Source organism: Manacus candei, unplaced genomic scaffold (assembly GCF_025592945.1).
Source record: "Manacus candei isolate 608988 ecotype Guabito, Panama unplaced genomic scaffold, ASM2559294v1 h1tg000024l, whole genome shotgun sequence".
NCBI classification, from domain to species: Eukaryota; Metazoa; Chordata; class Aves; order Passeriformes; family Pipridae; genus Manacus; species Manacus candei.
The window spans coordinates 9,680,948-9,706,952 of NW_026138072.1; the positions used below are offsets into that span (position 1 = coordinate 9,680,948).

At 37.9% G+C, this 26,005-nt stretch overlaps 1 protein-coding gene across 3 annotated transcripts in view; it reads right to left on the reverse strand.

Annotated features, from left to right (window-relative positions):
- Positions 1-26,005, reverse strand: part of RAB3C (RAB3C, member RAS oncogene family) — a 124,569-nt gene that overhangs the window by 64,522 nt on the left and 34,042 nt on the right. For all 3 annotated transcript variants that reach the window (XM_051788327.1, XM_051788328.1, XM_051788330.1), the window contains one exon: positions 892-1,010. In XM_051788327.1, coding sequence (XP_051644287.1) covers positions 892-1,010 — 119 coding nt within the window. The remainder of the gene's footprint in view (positions 1-891; positions 1,011-26,005) is intronic.

Consider the following 26,005-nt stretch of genomic DNA (forward strand, 5'->3'; position numbering starts at 1 on the left):
TGAGGCTGGGCAACAATTCCTGCTAAAAACAGACACGATAGTATCACTACTCTGTAAGTGTGCAACATGTTTCTGACCTCGTCTGTCCTGACAGAAGTCCACAGTAGACCATATCTTAAAATAAATTTTAAAAAAGCCTAAGAAACATACTGAACAAATCACACAAACTGAAAAAAATCCTCTCTCAAACACATGGAGAGGGAAATGCATGCAAGAGAGCATGTGGACCACACATGGCAAATGTTACTCATATCACTCAGAGCACTGCTGATGGCTCTCATATATTAAAATAACTTGTTAAGGAAGAAATCACTGAGGTAAACTCTGGCTTTCCTTTTATGTTAGCTTTACTTTAAAAAGCCCATGTGTGATTAAAAAAACACTTTTATGGAGACAACTGGATATTCAAATAACGCAAGGTAATGTAATTTTCAGCCATTCCAGGTTCTGCTACTGTGATAAAGTTTGCTCATTTTAACACTTGAGGCACAAGACTGACATAATGTATATCTAGCTGTGGTTAAAAGCAACATGATGAAAAATTAAAAGATGACATTCACACACGGTATATCAATTTTTCCATGAACTATGGAAACAGTTTCTGGTATCTTAGAAGTTACCCTCCACACTAGCATGTTGCTGGTTTAAGTTGTATGAATAATTTACATTACACTGAAATCACAGCAAACACAATTATTACAATTAATTGTATGTTCATTGTCTTTCCTGAATTAAAAAAACCCCAATATTCCTATGCCCCTATTTGGGTATAGGAATGCTCGAACCCTGTATTTGGAAATAAGTTTTCCAAAATAATTTATACTGTCACAGCAGAAAAGTGATAGCACATATTCTCTCTGATATCTACTATGAATTCCAAGTTTTACTTACCAATCCTGCACAGCACTGAAAGAGTCTTCATTTGTGATGTCATACATCAAAATGAAGCCCATTGCACCCCGGTAGTAAGCTGTGGTAATTGTTCTGTATCTCTCCTGTCCTGCTGTGTCCTGAAACAATAACAAACAAAATTTTTTACACATTGAAAATAAATTGAAAAGTTATTTTTTGCTTTAACAGAAATAAAACTGAGAAAAGTTATTGTACAATTGTGCAATCCTGAGAAAAACAACAAAAAGAATTCTGCATTGGATCATTGATTATGTCATGAGGTGAGAGTGGAGAGAAGCAGAAAGGCATGGCCCCCTGTCAGGCCATATATCCTGAGTCATCACTGATTCATGTTAATCAATCTGAAAGTCAGGTAAGAACCTTCTCTCCTGCCCTGTACCTTCCCAGTCTGACAGAGGTAAAATCTCATGTCCTGGATAAAATGCTGGAACAAAATAGCACCCTTAAGATCTTCATTATAAGACCAGGATGGTTTCTGAAATCAGGAAACATCCTGACCAAAAAGGCAATGTCTGATTGTTCTGTTCTTGTGATTGTAAGCCAGTGGTTCTCACGTGAACTTTAGCACCAATACAGCTTTTTCCTTACTTAAAAAAAAAAAGAAGACTGTATGGCAGTGTTTTTAAAATAAGGGTGATATCTGACTGAAAAAAAAGAGTATGCTATCAGTCCCTTACCTCAAACCACTTTTCTTCCTCAGTCTTTGCAACTCCATCAATTGCCTTTAAAGAAATATAAGTTTTCCTTTCTCCTACTCTGCGTGTTACTTACTACCTTTAAAAGTGTTTCAGGGTAGGGACTACCTGTTAATACATCTATATGCAGTGCCTAGCATAATTTTTAGTCTACAGAAGAAAAGACTGAGAGGGGATCCCATTAATGTATATAAATATCTCAAAGTGGATATCAAGAGGATGGTGCCACACTCTTTTCGGTGGTGCCCACTGACAGGATGCGGAGCAATGGCCTTAGACTAAAACACGAGAAGTTTCATCTCAACATGAGAAAGAACTTTGCATTGAGGGTGGCAGAGCACTGGAACAGGCTGCCTGGGGACGTTGTGGAATCTCTGTCTCTAGAGACATTCAAAACCCACCTGGACATGTTTCTGTGTCACCTGCTCTGGGTGACCCTGCCTTGGCAGGGGGTTTGGACCATATGAGCTCCAGAGGTCCCATCCAACCCTAACAATTCTGCTATTCTGTGATACCATCACCCATGTCTGGACAAAAATTGAGAAACAGCAATAACTGAAATACAGGGAACACATAACTATTTCCAGCACACCTATTTAGTATTTTTAAGCCATTAACATTAAAAACTATAGGTGAGATATATGTGACATTTCAGTGCAATCCTGTAACTCACATATTTCTATGTGTGCATATTTAATTTTAACAAACTGAAAAGTAATATCATTATTTCTAAATTTTTTAGTAGATAGGAAATAGTTTACTTAACAAAACAAGTAAATTTATTAAATTTACCTTCCTACAGAGAAAAAATAATAAAAAGTGACAAACATTTGCTGTGTTTTCTGAAATAGGTCCTAGGCTAGTAGTACTCCCTTGTGAAAAACAGAAAAATAGATTAAGCAGGGCTCCTTCTTTACACATATATCATTCATCTCATAAACTAATAAAATAAGAAAAGGAGATTTTACATACAACAGAAAATTTTTAGATTAAACAAAAAATATCCAAGGTGTTTAGTGAATCCAAACAAGGTGAAATATATGATTGCTGTTCATCTTGGATTACAGCAGCTGCTACTTTGATGTGGTTTCAGTGATTCAAGATGAAAAGCTAAAGTAGAAGTTAGACTCTAACAGGTCTCACAGGAAGTTAGGTTATGTCTTTGTAAGAAGGCCAGACAGACCTAAACTTTTCTACTTATGCTCTGAGCTGGCTGAGACTGTACCAACTGTGGTTGGGAGGCTGGATAACTGCGCTCAGATTTTCTTGTGTTACTGAATATTAAGGTATTAAAACTTGCACTAAGCCTGTCCATATTCTAATACTCAGAGGTCAGTTCTTTCTCAGTAAGTCAGTTTGTCAATGAGATGAAAGTATCATTGAAAAATTGAGTAAAATGATCTATTAACAAAAATTAGAAGAAATATCATCTGCTATTATTTAAAAGAATTTCTTTGTATTCCATTTATGGAATAAGGTTTACTCTCACTTTTTTTTTTTTCCTGGCTTCATTTATTTGATTTGTTATTAGAGAAAATGTCTGGGAGGAAAAAGGAAAAATATGGCCCATAGCAAGCATTCAGCCCTTCTGTACAGAAGAGAGATGACTTTCAAACAAGTTTTATCAGCATCTATCAGCTTGTTTTTCAGTCAGAGGCATGTATGATTAGTATGTACAAGAGTATGAGAAGTGGGAGCCCACTGCTACTGAAGCAAATCTTACTTTGCTACATGTGATTTCTACTGAAGCCTGCCTCCAGGCATAGCAATAAAGACATAAGTCAGTGACACTTCATATCTGTGACATCAACTATTTCCTGTGCAGTGTTAAAACTAGGTAGGGTTGGCTTAGGAACTCTTGATTACAGAAAATAAAAAGCAGTGTACAGTAAAACAAATCGAGATGAAAGTTCTTAAATGATTTTACACAAAGCATAAGGAAGCTGCAGATAAATATCCAAACACTGACTGACTTTGGGACAGGAGACGCTTTTCTGGACCTATGCATTTGAGTTGGGTCAGTCTGGGAAGGAACCACATATTTGGGATCGTTCTCAAATTCTAATTCATAATTCTAAATTCATAGCTAATGCTATGTTAATAGGATGATTAAAAAAAGGAAGATTTTCTAAAGTGATATCAGTATATAACAGATGCGTGACTATGAATAAAGTGAAGTTTATTAGTTTCAAACATAGATAAGCACATTCCTGTTGATATTATTTTATATTCACTTGCTATAAGGAAGTAATTAAAATTTTAATAGACTTAATTTATGCAGTGTTTATGATCATGTAAGAAATAAACCCAAATATCAGTAACAATGTGTCAAAACTTTTCTGTTCCACACATTCATAAGCATCTCCTTTGTAATCAGACCAGAATATATTCATAAGTACCCTAAAGATAGATCCTTTTGTATGATTGTTAAGGAACTAAAATACCTTTTGACAGGAGACAGAGCACATTAGAAAAAATCACATACTTTAAATATTAAATATTATATTTTATTAGAATAATTTGATTTATTTGAAACAGGTATTGCAACAACGTACATGGTCTTTCTGTTTATTAGCTTTTATTCTTATGGAAGAACTAAGCAGAAAAGAAATTATTTCCATATTTTGTAATATTTATAGTTGTAAATCACTATAGCTGTAAATCACTATGTATCCTTAGGTACAGTTATATACTTCAAGAAAACCTTTTCCAGTTCAGGTATAGTTATTCTCTGCTGGTATGTTATCATAGTCCATTTTGCAAGACCACTGAACTCATATGATGACTGTCTTCTTAGATTTAAATTCTGAAATATAACATCTGTATTTGCACTGACTGATGTTTATTTCTAAGCAAACTAAGTAATATAAGCCTAAGGAAGAATAAAATTTTACCTATTATTGACTGGTATTTTAATCAAGGCAGTTAATTTCCATCTTTGACAGGCAGAAAACAAGACACATAGGTCATTTGGGGGCCTTTACATTCATGTAGTTAATGTCTGGTAAGAACAGATAATTGTTAATTAAACAAGTAGAATGGAAAAGCAGAGGGGAATGAATGAGAGTGAGGGAATGCTTTATGAAAAGTACCACACACAGAAGACAAAAAGAGATATTTTAAAAATCTCAGCCAAAACAACAAAAAGAATTGGTCTCAGGAGCTGCAAGAAATATTTTCAAATACTATAATCACTTTCATAAATTCTGGTTATAATAAAGTTACACTATTCTATTAGCTTCTGGTTAGGTGATCCTGTCTTTTGAATCTTTTTTAGTAGGAATTAGATTTTAAATATTAAATTACAGAATTACAAGGTTTTAGTGGTCATAGTACTTTAAATATTGCATTATTAAATATTGTATAGTACTTCTAAATATTGCACACAGGCTAATAGCCTACAATAGTCAAATATTTGGAAGACTTGCACAATTTTCCATCGTGTGCTCTGATGTCTCTAGTATGTTTTGTTGGGCTTTTTTTCTTAATTGATATTTTTCACCTATAATTGAAATTAGTTATTTTAAAACATTTTCATGCTCCAGATTTTGGAAAAAATTACAGAAACATTCCTATTAATAATGTTCCAAACCTTCCGAGGAGTAAATGAATGCAGTTTTGGGCAGAATATTAAGTTTAAAAGACATGTTTAAAGGCTCACTAGAATTACTATCAACTTATGCTTTTCACATAGATTTTTTTTTTTATCTCAATTACCTATAAAAAGGAAAGGAGACTATCTGCAACACAGAACCAGAAAAATTTTACCTCTTTTAAGCTAGAAACTCTAAGTGCAATATTTCTGGAAGAGTTCATCTATGTCTGAGGTCCAAACCAATTCAGAACTTACATGACCAATGTCACAATGCACAGCTTAGTGCTTTAGAATACCTGCTGAATAAAAGTACTGGGCTACTATGTGGTCTGTTATAAAACAGTTTCCTCCTGCCTTGGTAACCTAATGCTTCTTTAGAGCTGTCTGGAGGATCCTTGTAGGAAGATCTTTAGGTAACTTCTGTATACTCTTTCTATGACCGTGGCAGCCATCGTCTTCTGGGGAAGGCACCGAAGATACCTAAGAAATTATGGAAGCTCTTTGCATGTCATACCTTAGGCAGGTAGTTTTAGATTCAAAGGCTCAGATGAAAAAGCACCTGCTATTTTCTGGAGAACTTCACCAGTGATGTATTGAAGGCACAGAATGCCACCATCCTCTCTCCACTTGCAACACAGTCCCTTCAGGCATTTCAGGGAGCTGTTCCCTCCACTGACACAACTACTGAGAGGTGTATTTGCAGGACAGTCTCCATAAAACTCTCCTTTTTTCCACTTCCAGCTCCTTTGCTTTACAACAGTCTGTCATCACCAAATACTCTCTTAATACCTGACTGTGGATGAGATATTTCAATTCCCCATCATCGTAGCTTTTTTCTTTTTCTTGGATCTGATTGTAGTGATTAATAATTTAGGTTTGCAATGAAGGGGAGTACACAGTGTGTTCAGCACGTTCAGATGAACCTGTCTAGAATGTTTCTGTGTTCAAGGGAGACATAGAGAAAGGATATGTGGCACAGGACAGTTGATGCCAGCCATGAGGTGCTGAAAGTTTTTTTCTACAGTGTGGGAGTCCACCACGGCATCCAGACAGTTTGTGACACAAAGGTGATTCATGAAAGACCAAGAATCTGGCTCTAAGGCTTTTTGACTTTGAATGACTTCTCTGGTGTTTTCAAAGCTAATTTTTAATTAACTACTATTACAAGATACTGGGAAAACATTTTTCTTGCTCTTAATTATTTTAGTTTCCTTGTGGAAGAATTAAGAGGACACATACCTTATAACATATAGCATATACCTTTGTTATCAATGTGCTGCTAGAATTATCTACAGCTAGGTAGGATTTAACTATTAATTTGGGGAAACTTTAAATTGGATTGAGGTCACCAAGAAAAAAAAGCCTCATCAAAGCAAGATGGATTTCTTGCATATACCATAAGCACTCCTAAAAATCTCTTCACTAAGGAAGGAAAGGTTAAAGATACCAAATAGAAACATCAGTTTAATCTACTACTTGATATGGGGATGGGTCTTCATGTGAAAACTCTATTATTTAAACTAAAGACCACTGTGTTCTCTTGCTTGTCAGTAAATACATCTGCCCTATGGCTGCATATCAAAAGGTTATGCTTAAAACACTTCTCTAATGTGCTGGTATTTGATAAGAGACATATAATTGAAGACAGCACAGGTTATTCCAACAAGAAAATATTCATTTACTCTGAAAATGTGTCAGCAGCTGATGATGCTTAATGCACACCAATCAATCATGTCCTTTATGTTGTTCTAGTTCAAAACTTAAATTATTAAAGAGAGAGTTGTAAGAGGAAAAATATGTGACTAATCTATGAATCTTGCATTATTTCAAGTACAGTGCCCTTATCTTTGCATTCTCCTTGTGGGGAGTTCTGGCATAAAGTAGCATAATTAAATTAGATTTCATTTAAATTGCTGTTTAGGTCAGACTGTTTGAGAGCTGTATGTCTAGCATACCTATAAGCATATTTAGTGATTCTAGTGACTTTTGGAGAAAAACAGTCTCATCAGAAAGCATAACTGCCAGAACTATGAATGGATGGAAAGAGAAAGGAAAGGGAAAAGGGGAAAGGGAAAGGGAAGAGGGGAAAGGGAAAAGGGACAGGGAGAGGGAAAAGGAAAGGAAAAGGGAAAGGGAAAGGTGAAGGAAAAGGGAAAATGGGAAAGGGAAAAGGAAAAGGGAGAGGGAGAGGGAGAGGGGAAGGGGAAGGAAAAGGGGAAGGGAAAGGGGAAGGGAAAGGCGAAGGGAAAGGGAAAAGGAAAGGGAAAGGGAAAGGGAAAGAGAAAGGGAAAGGGAAAGGGAAAGGGAAAGGGAAAGGGAAAGGGAAAGGGAAAGGGAAAGGGAAAGGGAAAGGGAAAGGGAAAGGGAAAGGGAAAGGGAAAGGGAAAGGGAAAGGGAAAGGGAAAGGGAAAGGGAAAGGGAAAGGGAAAGGGAAATGAAATTTCAGTTGGAAAGGCTTGTCCAACTGCCTGACTGCTTCAGGGGTGACCAAAAGCTACAGCTTGGTCAAGGGCATTGCTGAAATGCCTCTTAAACACTGCCAGGCTGGGGGCATCAACCATCTCTCTAGGAAGCCTGTTCCAGTGTTTGACCACCATCTCAGTAAAGAAATGCTTCCTAAAATGCAGTCTAAACCTTCCCTGGCTCAACTTTGAACAAGTCCTATATGTCATATCACTGGATACCGGAGAGACAAGACCAGCAGCTCTCTCTCCACTTCCCCTCCTCAGGAAGCTGCAGAGAGCAATCAGGTTGCCCCTCAGCCTGCTTCTCCCCAAACTAGACAAACCCACATCCTCAGCAGCTCCTCATAGGGCTTCCTTCTAGCCCTTTCAGTAATGTTGTTGCTCTCCTGTGGATGTATTCAAATGCCTTAATTTCCTGTAAAAATTGAGATACTTATTAATAAATATCAATAATCTATAAACTTTAATAAAATATAAATACAAGAAAATAAAGTATTTACATTTCTTGCTTTATTTTGATACTATCAGTCATACTTCCTTGTCATGAGGAAAGAGTTATTTTTGTATCTTAAATTAAGTGGTTTTAAATATGGAAACTATTTTGGAGCCCTGGTCACTGTGCAATAGATTGCAGTACAGTAACTGGTATTAGCACCACCATTACAGGCACATATGCTTATATATAAAGCAGAATAAAAAAATGTATTATCTCATTCAATTACTCTCTCAGAAACAGTAACTTTTTTTGTCCTTTAGGTTTTCATCCAAAGAAATCCTGAAAAAATTAGCAAATTTTATTTAACAAGTAAGTTCCCTGTATCTTTGTAAGTAGAACATTGAACACCCCCACTAACACAAAGACAGTTCATAATCCAGCAGTAGAGGAAATTCAGTGGTGTTACTTTCGTGATCACTGTAAATTTATTTTATTACTTTGGATGTTTATTTTTCTTTTTTAAAAGCATTATAAAATCACATTGGTATTAAAAATGCTATATAAGCTTTCATTTATTTTCATTTTATTTCATTTCATTTCCTAAGGATTTGACTCCAGCTGTAACCACCACTGGCAATATTCTTCAAAAAAAAAAAGTGGTCATTAAAGTTGGATTCTGATTTTATCAAATAACAAGCATATAAAGATATGAAATATTTTTAGTAGGATTTACTGGATATGCCATGCTTTTAAATGTCTAAATAATTTGCATACTTGGGCTTAAATATTTGGCCGTTTACTTTCCAGCCTCCTGAAGCCAATACGACTTCAGTACATTTGTCAACACTTTCCCGTGCAAACTATAACCTTTGTGAGAAAAACATAAGCACGTAGGTAGGTGTGAGTATGCAAATTCACATCTCTGGACTATTGGAAGACAGGTAGCTTTTAAAGTCTATTTATGTAGAAATGACCGTTCTTCAGTCATTTTTCTTAAGCATCCATTACTGGCATACACCATAGAGGAAGTACTGGACTAACTGGACCTTTAGTCTGACACAATATAGTTATTCTTATGATATTAAAAATACTCAAGAAGGCTCAAAACTAGTATTTAGCACCAGTTATCAAAATCTTGCTAGAAAGTCTGATTTTATTTTTTTTTTTCTGCAAAGAGAGATGAACTATAGTTGTTTCAACAAAAGTTCAGAGAAAAAAATATTTATTTCTTCAACAAATAGAGCAACAAGTTAAGCAAAGAACAGATATTAAAGGATGAAGTTATTAACTAGGAAATTTTCCTCTTATATTTCAAAAAGTATTAGGCAAACAAAGCAGCAAAATTTCTACAGTTCAAGCAAAAATATTTGAAATTTTACAAGTGTCTCTGGAACTTGGCAAGAGAATCTAGAATCAGTTCTTAACAAAAGTGTATGATAAACTTTATAAATGCTGATGCTGATGCACTTTGAGAAAGAGACATGTCCGAAAGTCTCAGTGAAGAGAAGTAACTTCTGTAAGGAATTCAAGCTTTCAGTGCTTTGCTAGATGATGACTAAAACAATAATCGTATTCTGGGATCAAATCTTAGATGAATAAACAGCACTTCTTGGATTTTTATGGATTTTTAGGTATAAGAAAAGAAACAGGGAGAGTTAACATGATTTGTAAAACTAATACTTAGTATTTAGATATTCAGAAAAAGAATGTGAAATTGCCAATCACACAGAAGTGATGACTAGTTTGCTGTGACTCATAGACAGCAAATAATAAGAGCCTATGGAAAGAAAAAAAAATCAAATAAAATTTTGACTAAAAATCCTCATTGTTTTAGTGATAAATTGACTGAAGAAATAATACTGGGCCTTTGGATTTTGGTGCAGGATTATTTCACTGAAAAATGCTGGACTATTCAAATTAACTTTTGTTAAGTTTATGTTTGTGTGAAAAATTTCATTACAGCAGGTAATTGGATCAAATCCAGTGCATCAAGGAATTACTGGCCAAAACCATAAAATAACTCCCTCCAGAAATAGGTCATAGGTGTTAGAGATCCATGGAGTAGCAGAATCAGAAGAACATTCACTATTGGATATGGCAGACATAACTATACCAATCTGTTTTCTAGTTCACATTTACAGGCTTGTACAGAACAATATCCACAAAGGCCCAAGAGATGCCCTATCACTTTACACCTGAGAATTTATGCAATTATTTTGACAACTCACTTTTGTTACATCACCGAAAAACAACTGATCCTTTTTGAATCCAAGCAGATAGATTTCTTAGTTTTCTGAGGAACTCACAAAATTTCCAATTTCAAGTGATGATTTTACCTCCTTTTGTCTTCCATTTTAAGCAAGTGAATTATGGGATCAATTAATATGAAATTTTCAAGCATAATACGATTAGAGAAAAAAGTCTTCTTGGTTCCATAGCTGTAATAATTACATTATATTCACACTAATTTTATTTTTAGTAACAAAATATATATTTAAAGACAAAAAACCTACACCATTATATTACTAGATTAATTAACCTTTTAAGATCAAAAAACATTTATGCTGATTAAAGGGGTACAATTCTATCAGTCCTGAAACTGCAACGTCATAAGAAGAGATGAAATCAAATACCAAAGCAAAACACAGTGAAGAGAATTAGACCTGTTAGGCTAGAAGGCCTGACTGAAATGCACAATTCCTTCCAAAAAATTATATAATTTTATATAAAATTATATAATTCTTATTTGTATTAGCAGGCAGAATGATTGCCATAATTTATTTAAAGTTTTGAATGCAAATATTTCAATAAAATAAAATGTGCTGATATAAATAATTTCTAGAGGTAGGATTTATATCATATGTGATGAACTATAATCAGTGTTATTCTTCAGCTGTGATTCTCAGACTACAGGTGTTCTTCCAGAAATCAGAGTTATTCTGTCTTAAAGGAATAGGAAATCACCATCTAATGGAAGCAGAAGAAGGACCAGCTGTGAAATCTGTAGCAAGTATAATTATAATCAGAGCTATATTAAAGCACTAGCTACTACAAAATCAGACACTAGGCTTATATACAGTCAAAGAAGAGTCTAAAAGCAAATCGAGTTTAAAATAACTTTCAAAGAGATTCGCTACCTACAGTGCAGCACTGACTACATTGAAGTAGTGGATGTTTCATCACAACAATTCTGCTTTTATTTATATGCGGTGGTATTTCTTCTGTAATTTAAAAAATCAGTAAAACTAAGACACAGCTTCCTGGAAGCCACCATATTCCACTGCATCTCTATCTCACTCCCTCCCAGTCTTCTAATGGTCACATAATAGTGGTTTTACAGTAGTAGTAGGGTTCCTTAACCTGTTAACAATAGTCCAAAAGTGCATTTTTCTGTGTATATACAGAAATTTGTAAGTATATATGTATATAATATGACAATATGTATGTAACACAAACAAAAGATAGATGTATATATATTACACTATTCTTATTGTGATATAAAGATTCTTTTCGTAATCTTGACCTAAGTATCAGGTCTTTATGTCAGGGAATAAGAAAGAAAATTTGTCACAGGGCAAGTTTGTGTCTACAGTCCCAGAATTCTTACTGACCTTATGAAAGCATGAGAAGAAGAAAATATACCGAGGCATAATTGTTCCTATATACATTCACATTTCATTAATTATAAACAAAGAGGAGAGTTATCTTACTGAAGAGCTATACTGAGGAGTGTGAATTGGATATGCAAGCATACTAAGACATTGCAAATTTTTTGGATTCATATATTATTTACCAAAGAAAATCAAACATAAAATTAAATGTAAATGATAACAAATCAAATTAGTCTTTTTCAAATATAGATTAGATAAAATTAATTTCAAAAGCCATGCTAAGAAATCCCTTGGTTGAGCAGCTATCAAGTACATAGCAGAGTTAACATAATTCAAGTTCTTTAACAACACCTCCCCCGGCTTCTTTTACTACAAAAGACATCTTTTAGGCAGACATCTGTTTTTCCTTCATGCAAACTCTGCATTTGGCAGCTGCAATCTTAATAGAGAGCCCAGTAATCTGGTCACTGACTATAACATAGAGACCAACATATTAACAGGAAATTGCATTATTAGACATTTAACCATGTGTTCTTTGATCCTAGATAAAAACTGAAGATTATTTCTACACGGATTTGATTAAATTGTGGGACATGTTCTTTCACTGTGCAGACAAAACTGAATTATCCTCCATCAGCTGACAAAATGCTACTGTGACTAATAAGGCAGACTGACAGCAGAAGTGGAGAAAAATCCAAGTGAGAATGGACCCCAGAAAGGAGGGTTTGGGGTTTTTTTTAATATATAGTTTCTAATATACTGTGAGGAGAAAAAAACAAAAAATCTTAATTCTCTTCATTTCACATGTAAGCATGATCAAAGACTGCTGCTTTGAGGATAATTTGCCAGGGTTGTTTATTAGTCAGCTTCATATAGGCACCCAGAGGTTTGTGTTTCTGCCTGCGGCACACAGCTCAAATACAATTTGTTAATTTGCTAAGTCTAACTGCTGCTAGCAATTGGGGAGGGAGAAGAAACAGCCCTGTCCAAACACCTGCATCACAAACAGCAATCCTAAAGGATGACAGAATTCAGTTCTTAAACCTGGAAATTATATTCAGTTCTGGAAGCATTGAAATGTGCTTTGGATTTAAGTCACCTACCAATGAGGAGAGGCAACAAATAAATGTGGGGAAGACATGATTTTTCTCCCATTTTTTCCCTTTCAATCTTCAGTATGATGAAAATGTGATCTGTTTGACACATAATTTTGGCTAAGATGGATGTACTACAATCTTTTGTTTTGTACTACATTTGCTTTGATGCCAAGTAGCATCAAAATTACTGGGTGCTGTAGGAAGTTACATGTTCTCCAAACTTATAAAAATCAAACGTCTCTTATGTACAGGGGTTTCTGAGTGCTTTAGGTACGCAGTCTTCAAAACTATGAATGAGGACAGCTCCATAAGTCATCACTAGGTGTTCAGAAAGACTGAAACTAAAGAATTATCAATGATTAATAAGATTTGAAATCCAAAAGGAAGGAGGCCCAATATTGTTCTTAGTTACACAAAATAATTAAACAAACATATAGAGCTCAATGAAACCTAGACTGATGCAAACTGAAGATCTCAAAAATGAAAGAATTAAAATTTTGACTAATTTATTCCCACTGATAATGGACTCACCATAACATTTTTCCTTTTATATAATATATAATGTATAATGTAGTGTTGTATTTATGTGGTTCTATGTTATAATTATATTAAATTCCAAGTCCAAATTATGTGGTGGTTGGGGTTTATTTTGTTTTAAGGAGGCTATTTCAGGTCAGACCTTTTCCAAAGCAGATATACCAGGAACAAAAACAACTCAAGTGTTTACAGAAAGATTAAACAAACCATTGACTCATCAACAGACAGAACATAGTAAAGGTTCAAGTAGTTCCAGCGTGGATGTTTCATAATAAAGTGTGACGTACTTTATAATGTAATATACGGAAATAGTAGATTTAACCAATAACTAATTAATACTCTTGTGTAGATAGTGGGTTCTTCTGGGGGGTTGAGGAGTTTAGACTGGGCTGGGGCCATTGGAGGTACCTGAGCCCCAGCTGCGTGAGGGAAGTGGAATGGCTTGCTTTTGCTTTTGGCTCACCTGCAGCTACTGCCCTGAAACAGTTTGCTTTGGAATTTTAGCATCCTGAAAGGGTGCTCCGGGCAAGGGAATGTCCCTGGGAATATCCCTGGGTCTGAGTACAGGTGGCTGGGAGAAAAGCAGGGAGTGAAAGGCTTGCCCTAACCATTTTAATGGGGAAGTAGCTTGTGTATTCCTATGAGGTTGTGAGCTATGTTGGCGATGGTACATGCCTTCGGCAGGGTCTCCCATGCCAGACAGGTCAAAACTGAAGGGTCATTTGGGCAGAATGGGCTCACTAGCCTTCAGGCAGTCATCCTACAAAAAGGACAGCTCTAATTCTAAACCCGAGCAGATGGAGCTCGCTTAGCCCTGTAAGGCCATCCATCTAAGAGAAGGACACTAATTAAAATTACGTCCTGAGGACCTCGCTGTCACTGTCCAAGCTCACTCAGCCCTGGCAGATGAATCCTAGGAGTAAAGGGTGGGACCAGTTCTGCACACGCTGCATCTCACCTAAAAAATCCATTGTGCAGGCTCGAGGGTGATACCCACATTTGTAAAGCCCTGTAGGGATGGACGAGAGTCGAAATGGCAGGTGAAAGGTGCACTGGAAGCTGCAGACCCAACCCTGCATGCAGGTGGTTCAGGACGTTGGTTGCCTGAGACTGACCCCGGAGCTGCCAGTCTCTTTCGGCAGCATCCTGAATGACCAAGCAGCCTTTTTCAGGGACAGCACTGCTTGCTCCATATGGAGAGGGGCCTAGAAAAGGTGGCCTAACCAAAGCTCACCTTTATCCTTCACCCGGTTGGTTAACCACGGCCAACGGGCATCTTCTGATGTGATCAAACGAAGTGTAAGAAACAAAGGCATACACCTGTCTTCAAAGGTGTACCCAAATTGAGATTTGCATGCTGGAACATCAGAACCATGCTTGATACTGTGGATAGTGGTTGTCCTGAGTGCCGTTCTGCCCTAATTGTCCACAAACTGTCATGTCTCAGCATCGACATTGCTGCTCTTGGTGAAGTTCTCCTTCACGAGGAAGGCAGCCTTAGAAACATGGTGCCAGTCACAGACTCTTTTGGTCAGGTGAACCCAGAATTGAAAGGCATCTTTCAGGAGTTGGCTTCATGATTAAAACCTCCATTGTCCCTAAACTTGAAAATCTGCCGACAGGTTACTCTGACTGCATTATCTCCCTGCGCCTTCCACTCCACAACAAGCAATACGTCGTCCTCTTTAGTATATGTGCCCCAACTCTCCAAGCTGACGCTGCCGAAAAAGATAAATTTTACACTGACCTGCGCCACTGTACCCAGAAGATTCCCACAGATGATAAGATCATTATCCTTGGTGATTTCAACGCCAGAGTAGGAAAGAACTTAGAAACCTGGAAAGGAGTTTTAGGTAAGCATGGTATTGGAAACTGCAACAATAATGGTCACCTTCTGCTAGAATTCTGTGCAGAGCAACAGCTCACCATCACTAATGCTATCTTTCAGCAGAAAAACAGTCTGAAGACAACCTGGATGAATCCTGGATCTAAGCACTGGCATCTCATTGACTATGTCTTAGTGCAACAGAGAGACGTTTGCGTTGTTCATCACACCTGCATGATGCCTAGTGCAGAAAGCCAAACAGATCATTGACTTGTGCACTGTAAACTTAACTTCAACCTCAAGTTCAAACCTAAAAGGAGTGGTATTCCAAGGAGGACACTCCAAGTTAACAATCTTCAAACAGCCACAGTGAGAGACAGCTTCCAGGCAAATCTTCAAACTAGGCTTGAAAACCATTTTATAGATCCCTCTCCTGGAACACTTTGGCAACATATTAAAAATAGCATCCTGCAATCCTCTGAGGAATCCTTAGGGTTCTCCTTCAAGAAGAACAAGGACTGGTTTGATGAAAACAATCAAGAGATCCAGGAATTGTTGAGGAAGAAGAGAACCGTCCATCAAGCACACCTTGCACTGCCATCTGTCATGTAAGAAAAGCAGCCTTTTGTCTCGCATGCAGCAAGCTCCAACAGAAACTTTGTGACATCCAGAACAAGTGGTGGATCAATCTAGCTGAAAAAACTCAACTATGCACAGATACAGGCGATCACAAAGGTTTCTATGAGGCCCTGAAAACAGCATATGGGCCTACATACCAGGTCCAAAGCCCTCTGCTCAGCGCAGATGGTCAAATGCTTCTGACAGATAAAACCTCCATTCTGAATCGATGGTCTGAACACTTTCAGACTCTTCAGTACTAGCCGTGAAGTTCGAGACTCAGCAATTCAGTCCATCTCACAACAACCGGTGAAGATTGAATTGGATATTGCCCCTACTATGGGAGAAACCCTCAAGGCCATACAGCAGGTGAAAATCGGCAAGGCAGTTGGGGTTGATGGAATTCCACCTGAAGTCTGGAAACATGGGGGCCTTGCACTCCACACTAAATTTCACAAGTTTGTGGTGCGCTGTTGGGAACTAGGCAAACTACCATCAGACCTTCGAGATGCAGTCATCATCACTTTGTATAAGAAGAAAGGAGATAAATCAGACTGTTCAAATTACTGTGGTATTACTCTGCTCTCCACTGTTGGTAAAATCCTGGAAAGAATACCTTAACCCGCTACAGCAGAAGGAATTCTACCTGAAAGCCAATGTGGTTTCAGAGCCAACAGGAGTACCACAGACATGGTATTTGTTCTCAGACAACTGCAAGAGAAGTGTAGGGAACAGAACAAAGGTCTCTGTGCTACTTTTGTTGATCTCACCAAGGCTTTCAATACTGTGAGCAGAAAAGGTCTATGGCAGATTTTGGAACGTTTAGGTTGTCCCCCCAAGCTCCTTAAAATGATCATCTCACTTCCTGAGGATCAGCGTGGCCAAGTCAGATATGGCAATGCATTTTCTGAGCCCTTTCTAATAACTAATGGCGTGAAACAAGGCTGCGTTCCTGCACCAACCCTATTCACAATCTTTTTCAGCATGATGCTCCAAAGGGCCACAGCAGACCTCGATGATGAAGATGGTACCTACATTCTATATCATATTGATGGAAGCCTATTCAACCTAAGGTGATTGAAGGCCCACACTAAGATTTTAAATCATCTCGTCCGGGAGCTGCTTTACGATGACACTGCCGCTCTTACAGGTTAGAAATTCAGGGGAATTTTTCTTTCCCCTGCCCCCCCACTGTTGGAAAGATGGAGTTTGAATGGAAAGGGGGAAGGGAGTTAATTAGCCTTACAAAAGAACTAGCTAGCCAGGCCACATTCCTCATGGATGGCCCATCAGAGGCTGGGGAGAGAGGGGAGGAGTTTTGGGAGGGGGTGGCTGGCTCTTCTCTGAGGGGAGAGATTCAGACTGCTGGGTTCTCTTTCGGTGACGGAGACAGGGTCTGTGTTCGCGGCATTTGGAGAGAAGGCCTGAAAGGCTGTTTATCTGGCAACCCGTCCTGGTCAGCCCTGACTGCTGGCCTCAACTTGCCTGTGAGCTGTCTTTTGTCTCCAGCCCGGACCTGCTGTGTTTTCATCGCAGAGTCTCTGTGCTTGCTGGGAGAAAAGGAGGAGCTTTTGGGGTGCCATCAACTGGGAACAGTGAGTCCTGTTTGGGGTGAACTGCTCTCTTTTCCCTTTCCTTCCATTGGGGGAAGGGTCCCCCATCTTCTTTTTGGCTTCTCCCGCAACCCAAGACCACCCCCCAGACCCCCTTCCCGCGTGGTGACCGCCAGCAATCCAACAGCGCCCCCTGCAGGCCACGATTAGGACTGCACTAAAGGACAGAGAAGTATTCATTCAGACTTTTTTTTTTTCTAGGATTACTGTCTAGTTTTTTTGTGTTCTGTTACTGGTTTTGCCAACATACATACATCTTTTAATAAAGAGTTGTTATTTCTTCTTTTTTTCCCCACACTTTCTCGATTAAAGCCCCTTAATTTTGAATTTACAATTGCTGAGAGAGAGGAGTTTCGTTTATCTCATAACTCATCCTCTTTAGCAAACATTCCAGTCTCCTCAGACTGAGACAGCCACCCTTGTTGCTCACACAGAAGCAGCTCTGCAGCGTTTAACATCCTGCTTTGCAGAGGCTGCTGAGCTCTTTGGGCTGGAAGTCAGCTTAAAGAGGACAGAAGTTCTCTATCAACCTGCACCTCATGAAGTCTTCCATCATCCCCATATCACCATTGGCCAATCAGAGCTCAAATCAGTCCAACAGTTTAATTACCTAGGTAGCCTCATCTCCTCGGATGGTAAGATTGATGGACAGATAGACAACAGGTCAGCAAAGGCATATAGTGCCTTCAGAAAGCTTCATAAAAGAGTTTGGCGAAATAAACACCTGAAGAAAAGCACAAAGATCAGTGTTTACAGAGCCATAGTGCTGTCTACTCTCTTATATGGATCTGAATCATGGGTCATCTACCACTACCACCTGCAACTCCTAGAATGCTTCCATCAACGCTGTCTCTGTACGATCCTAAACATCCACTGGTCAGATTATGTGACCAATACATCTGTTCTAGAACAAGCAGCAGTCACAAGTATTGAGGCCATGTTGCTGAGAACACAGCTGCATTGGGCAGGGCACATCTCAAGGATGAAGGACCACTGCCTCCCTAAGATCTTGCTTTATGGTGAACCTGCCACTGGCTGCCACAAGAGAGGAGCCCTGAAGAAAAGATACAAGGACTCCCTGAAACAACATCTCAGCCTTGGCCATATTGATCAACATAACTGATCTACTCTGGCCTCCAATTGGGAGGCCTGGAGACACACCATCTATAATGCTGCTGTCTCCTTTGAGAACACACGCAGGATCACTCTTGAGGAGAAAAGGCAATGCAGAAAGAATTGTGTCTTGCCGACACCACCTAAGGAGTCTTTCTGCTGTGCCTTTTGCAACCGGACTTGTCTATCTCACATTGGCCTTTTTAGCCACCAGCACGCTTGTAACAAATGTAGGTAGAGCCCTTTCCAAATCTTCATTCGCGAAGCCCAGCCATGATGATGATGAATTAATACTCTTAGATTCACAAATTTAAGCAAAATACTCTATTTAGTCACTTCATATAGCCAAGAATGATCTTAATCTCACAGCTCAATTTAACTGAACTTGGATCAAAATTACCACAAAAATTATTCTCTGTTCTTGAATCTCTTAATAGACTTACCATATGCTTATCTAAAATAGAATAATTGGAATGTCAGAGTCACCCTGTGTTTTGTCAGAAAATACCATGAATTAACAAGTCTTTGGAAACACTGCTGAAAATAACCCATTATATCAATCCCAATTGATATAGCAAGTAGAAAAGTGCTTAGTAACAAATCTATTATATATAATTATATATTATATATAAGCCCTTCTTAAAAAAAAATAAAGAAGTATACAAGTTTAAACATAAAATTGTCAGTTTCATTTTTATATAGAATAATATAGGCTAAATCTTACCAAAGAAAGGGAGACAGAGAAGAAATATAGTGTCTAAGGTAGGCAATCTACTTCCAATCTATGAGGTCCAACCAAATATGTATCTTCTGTGCTGACCATCACCCCAGGATCCATGCAAAATTATCAGAGCTAGTGAAGTTTGAACTGACTCAAATGCAGCATGAGGCATGGGCAAGGGTCTCACATCATGAGGCACCAGTGACAATAAATGAACATGGGTCTTGACTGATAACCTAAGATCATTCATATTCCATTGTGGTGGCTTATTAAAACCTCACTGAAGTTAAAATGTAAAGAATTGGCTGGGGTTTGTTTCTTTGTTTATATTTTAATTCAGTAGTTAGTATAACAGAATGCTGAAGACTAATGCAAGAAAAATCTCGGTAGGGTACATTTTTTTCTTTCTCAGTGCTCAATACAACAGCTATACTTTGCATTTTAAACATTATATGTTTTCCTCTCTGTCTTCTTTCTGACTCTTAGAGCTCCTTTGTGCACATATAAAGTGTTCATCTCTATAGTTCAAGCAAGTACAAGCAAGCTGAATACCTCCCAGGTGGAGTGTCTGAAACACAGAATAGCTTGAGTGAATGATCCATGTATAGTGGCATAGAATATTAAATCCAAGACCTCTTACAACTGTGTCAGCTTTTCTCTTCCCTTCCAACTCTCTCTCTTGCTAAGAGTGACTAAATCCTTAGTATAGAGTTCATTTGCTCCTAAATCAGTAAAATCTTCTGTACACTACCATTACATATCTTTCCTCTAATAGAAAAAACATTTGCAACACAATGCCTGACTGCAGGAAAAAAAAGATTACTCCCATTATTATATTACTTATATTTATTCTCAGAGATGTGTAAGGGGTATTTTATTGGATACATGACAAAATTTGATAGCATTATTAAAAATTACTTGACACAGGGCTAAGGACTGAATTTTAAGAAAGAGACAATTAAAAATATCTACTTCTGTAAATATAGATAACTTTTTCTAATAGGTATCTTGTATTCCTCTGCATTTTGTATGTTATTTACCATACAGAATAAACTTATAGATTAGATCTGTGTCATTAGCACACAACAGCATAGATAATATCCTCTGTCATTTAGTATATAAAAATGCACACTATATTAATTCAATCTACTATGGGTACTCTACTGAAATATTGAAGTTCCATATTGCCTTTTATGAATGAAACCTATGTTTAAGAACTATTAAAATAATAATAGGCATTTGGAGCCTTTTTGTTTTGCTTTGTTTGTTTTGGGTTTTTTTGTTTCTTTGTGGTTTGTTTTTGTTGTAGACAAAACCCCTGAAGGTGATAAACAATTTGCTTATATTTGCAATTATACTTTCATATTGAAAATATCCATCTTGTCTGCATCGTCTGTGTCTCAAGGATAGTAATAAGTTAATGCATTTCCACTGCTTTACTTAGTGATCTTAAATATACAAAGGTAGTCTTTTGGTGTATTATAGCTTGACCTTTATATAAAGTTTGTTTTATCACAACTTGTGGAAATACATGCAATTATCAGAGGAACTGGAGTCTGCTAGAAATTTTTTATTTTTCAGCTACATTTTTAGGAACTTCTGAATTATTTGCTAATGACATTTATGCTTCCACAAGTATAGGAGAACACATGGAAGTAAAAAATTTATTCAGACCCTGAACAGGCACCTCAACACAACTGAATTATCCAGAATGAACCTTTACAGAAATCAATTTGATATCATGATTGTATATAATTTGCAGAATGACAGACGCTATTGATTTAATTCAAAGTTAGAGTAACTGGGGTAAATATGACATAAAGCTGTCTCATACAAAAGGATCTCAAACATTTATCGAACCAATTTGATAGCACAAAGGTTTATACAAGATCAATGGTTTCTATACGCAATGGCGTGATTGTGACTGTAATTCAATACTCAGTGCTTCACACACAGCATTGTTTTCTCAGAAATCCACAATGCCTGAAGCATTTCTCTAATTCACCAGAACTGGATGTTCCACTTAAAGTCTAAATAAGGTCTAAAATAAGCTCTGAAGGGGACAGAAAATAAGCTCTGAAGTGGAAAGAAAATACTTGAGAGCTCATCCACATTAAAAAACTCTCTTGTACAGAATCCGCTGGGCGTGAAAAATAAAGCAGTAGAAAAAATATTGAGAACACTTCTGGACTTGCTGTTAGGAAAATATAAAGGCCAGAAGAAGATCTGATAATATCTAGTCAATTCATAGATATATGCACATAAACAGTCCTCTCCACACAAATTTGCTGAACTTCTTGTTTTATCTTTTAAACACTGACATCCTATGATTTTCATCCTCAGTTACAGTTGGAGTTGGACCTTGTAGGCTAACTAACAACACAAAGTAAGCTAGCACTTGGGATGGGAAATTTTTAGTGTTAGTGTTCTCCAACTTGAATAGAAGCCCTAGAGACAAGAAGCAAGAGTAAAATTGTGACCAAATTAAAAGGAAAAGCCAAAAGGTCAAGAAAAAGAGTTATGAAACGTCTGGCTAAGGTGCACAAGCGGAGGTGAATACATGTGGCAAGGCCAGATACAGTTTGAAGGCAGGTAAAACGAGAGGAATGCCACAGGGTCCCTCAGCTTGGATCAGGCATGACAGAATAAAGGCTAAGAAAGTCAGTCAGAAAGATGGATCACCATCACTGTAACAGAAAACAAGATTTGGAACAAGGATGAAGGTAAGAACTAAGTTGGTTGGGAGAACACAGTGCGGAAGCTGATATATAGATCAGTACAGAGCCAAAGACAGGCGCAATAAAATGAAAGCTGAAAAGAATATAATCCAGAAACTGGCTGAATAACAATGTGAAATAACTGTGATTTCCTTATACATTTGCAGGAAGACAAAGTCAGGTGTATAAGCCAGTCCTCAACTGGGAGGAATTTGCTAGACTGTCAGCTGCTAAGATTGCCAACTGAAGCTATCTGAAAGGCTGGCAGTTGAGTTAAAGCCTGATAGAGAGAGTCTTTAAATGGCACACACCTTTCATGTTCCACAACGTGTTGCAGAATTATTCTTCTGAGAGCTTCTTTTTATTACTGTAATAAAACAAAGATGCTTTATAAACAGAACATCATATCCTATTATTAAACTCACTGCAAAGTATGATGCTGTTTCCTATTAAGGTCCATACACTGGCTTCCTTATGAGAAAAAGAAGGCCTCATATTAACTACTAATTCAAAAGGATCTTTGGACTACCGTACACAAAAGATTAGGAGCAAAGAAGCTCCTGCTTCATTGGGATATCTGGCAGCAGGAAGTCTGCAGAGAAATTCTGTCCATAGAAATACAGGCAAAGTTTCCACTGACTTTAAAGTTTAGGCTTATGCCTTGCTGATTAACTCATCTATGCAAAAGAGTTGCACAGGCCGTGATGTAATTGAAAAACTGTTGGACAGGAAATGTCCAGATAGTATTGGACATGATGGGTGCACAGTAGATTAAAAGTTATGGCAGTCAGGCAGCAGCAAAGGCAAAGCAATACTTCATAATATGGAAAATGGCTAAATTCCTAAAGTGTTCATTATGAAGAAAAGCAAGGAAAAACTGCCATGACTCTCATGTGATTTCTCCCAGCTAGAAAAGTCTGTTACTTTCATTCAATCATCAGCTATTAAATACAGTTAATTATGAGAATTACACTCCTGTATTTATGATCCTGTTCATTCATGTACCATTTGAGAGCTGGAACATTAAAATTCTGAAATTATAGAAGTATAGAGATAAAAAGTGTTTTATAAATCTAGATTCTCATTGCTCCTGTCCTATAGAATCAAAAAAATGAAGAATTCTAATAAATACTGCAGTTCTAAAATGCAGGATTTTTTTAACTGGTCTAAGTCATATCCCTTTATATGCTCTGTAGAAAAGAAACCGAAAGTTAACATAGAAATGGGATGAAAGAATCTACTGAGGGTTCTTTAGTAAGGCAAAGTATTTACCTCCTATGACTTAAGGAGAGACAGGACAGACAAAACAGAATATAGAAATTCTGATACAAATATGTCGATAGGAATCTATCCTTTATTAAACTTAGGAGTTCCTCTGTGATTTGAATCAGATTTGCTATCTCAGAAGAGTAGTGATGTTATTTTCCCTGAAATATTTTCCCCCTTAATCTTCTAGCTATAATCCAGTTGATTTGTGATCTTTCTCTTAGTGCATCCTGCAGGAAGTCATTACTGTGAGACAAAACTCTTCCTTCTCTCCACTACACAGGAAGGACATTTTGCACTGATGACAGCAGAGTCAAACCCACCGCTACAAGACATGTTGGGCTCTACATCTAGTTAGTGTTAGGAAATCCCAGCCCCAGCTCCTGTTATTTTTGGTGGGTTTCCAAACTAAGGCTAACAGAAATATCAGTTGAACTCTGAGACTTTCAGTCTCTATCATCAGAAGAATTTTCAGGATCTTCTGCTTCCCATTCTTCTCAGCCACTCACAGGACATGAATAATCAGTTTTACCTTTCTTTCTACCAGAACAGACAACTATTTCTTGTAAGATCAATGCCCACAGAGACATTTATAATCTAGCAGAGGTATCCTATATTTTTCCATTTCAACTAAAGTATAACAGTTCACAGTAGAGATGGCCATCTGCACATGCAGAGCTAGTATTCAGCTCTGCAATATATCCATATATTAATTAAAATATTAGGAATTTCCTCAGTTGTAATTACTGAGGAGCAGATCCAGAACAATAGAGAAAACAGTTACTCATAAACAAGTTAAACTGAATCTGGTTGGAATGCAGAGTCTTTTACTGCCTCTTCCACAAATGTCCTTGAACTACATTTTTTGAGGGGGAAGAAATGTCACTGCTATGAAAACAATGCAGTATCATAAGAACATGTGTGAGGAAAGATTGCTTATATTTGAAATACAGTACTGCTTGCTCAGCTATCTTTGTGTCTTCAGTCATGTCCTCATTACAAAAAGACCATTTGGGGAAAACAGAACTTTACCAGTACCTCTGAAAAAAAGGTAAAAAAAAACCCAAAGAAACCAAACTCCAAAACTAAGCAAACAAAGAAGGACAGGTTCAGGGAAAGAAGATGCACCAGATTACTGATTTCAAGCACTGATCTGGACAGGTAGGATCAAAGGGCTGAGGCCATGGGTATTGAGGTTCAACGAGGACAAGTGCCAGATCCTGCTCTTGGGTCACAACAACCCCAAGTAGTGCTACAGGCTGGGGGAAGAGTGACTGGAAAGCTGCCTAGTGGAAAAGGACCTGGGAATTGTCATAGGTTTACTCGTTCTAAAAAACCAAACACGAATTTTCTTTCCCCTGGCACCTCCCCCCAAGAGAAAGATGTTGAATGGGGGAGGGCAATTTTTTTTGCCTTGAGTGATTGACCTACACAAAAGATCTAACTGGTAGAACTGCATTCCAGGCTGATGGCCCTCTCTAAGGCTGGGGTGGGGGGAGAGGGGGGGTGGTAATGATTTTTTTCCCTCCTCTCCTTGGAAATGGGACACACTTCACTTTTTGCCTTAACAGAGGCAAGGTGCATGTGTTGGAAAAGCTCTGAGGTCGTTTTGCTCTCGATCTGATCATCTGGCTGTTCTCTGGCCTCAGCTTGCCTATGCTCTGTTCTGTCCCCAGCCCGGACCTGCTCGGATTTCATCAGAGAGCTTTGGCCCATCCTGCAGAGGAACCTTTAGGGAGGGGGTAGTTTTTTTTTTCCTTCCTCTGATCCCATGTTTTGGCAGCAGCTGGTGCTCGTCGACGAAAGGGGGGAGTCCTGGCCACAGCCAGCTGCAGACAGCATGAGTTTCGTGGGAAGAACTGCCATTCTTTCCCCTTTTCCCCTTCCCCTCCTTGGTGAGGGGGAATCTCCATTGTTGGCTTCTGTGAACTGGGGCTCCATGTGGGGACCATCAGAGCCCAACAGAGCCCCTGCTGACCACCACGGAGCACTGCAGGCTCTGCTCCTCCAGTGATCCAACACCGCCCCTACCCACCATGATTAGAACTGCGCCAGAGGATGGGAAGTACCGAACTGTTTCCTTTTTGAAGAGGACTTTTGGGTACAGGATTATTGTTTAGCTGTTTTTGTGTCCTTTTGCTGTTCTGCCAATACACATATATCCTTTAATAAAAGGTTGCTATTTTCCTTTTTCCATACTTCCTCAATTGGAGCCTCTTAATTTTGGATTTACGATTGCTGAGAGAGAGGAGTTTGGTCTACCTCAAAACTCATCCTCCTTAGCAAAACACTTCAGTCTCCTTAAACTGAGACAAGAATGATGGTCAACGGCTGCTGGACATGAGCCAGCAGTGTGCCCACATGGGCAAGAAGGCTAATGGCACCCTGACCTGTATCAAAATTAGTGTGGTCAGCAGGATCAGGGAAATAAGAATCCCCAGTACTATTCCCAACTGAATGTTCCCAAAACCACTAACAATACAGACCAGTGATATCTTTCAAAAGGTATATTTTTATTAATTTTTTGATCTAGAAATATATTCTGCACAAACCCTGTTCTTAAGTAAGTGAAATACATTCTGGATACTTAGTGAAATTGATGTTCTTAATTCACTGTGAGCAGAAAGATGCTGAAGGCTACATTAAATCTCATTCCTTGACTGATGCTATCTGCTTTTCAAACATCTCGGACATATTCTTAGTGAAGTCCACTCTCTGTTTGGCAAACATCATTCCATGAGGCATCACTGCTGAAAAAAACAACTCAAAAAATTATTTGAATTC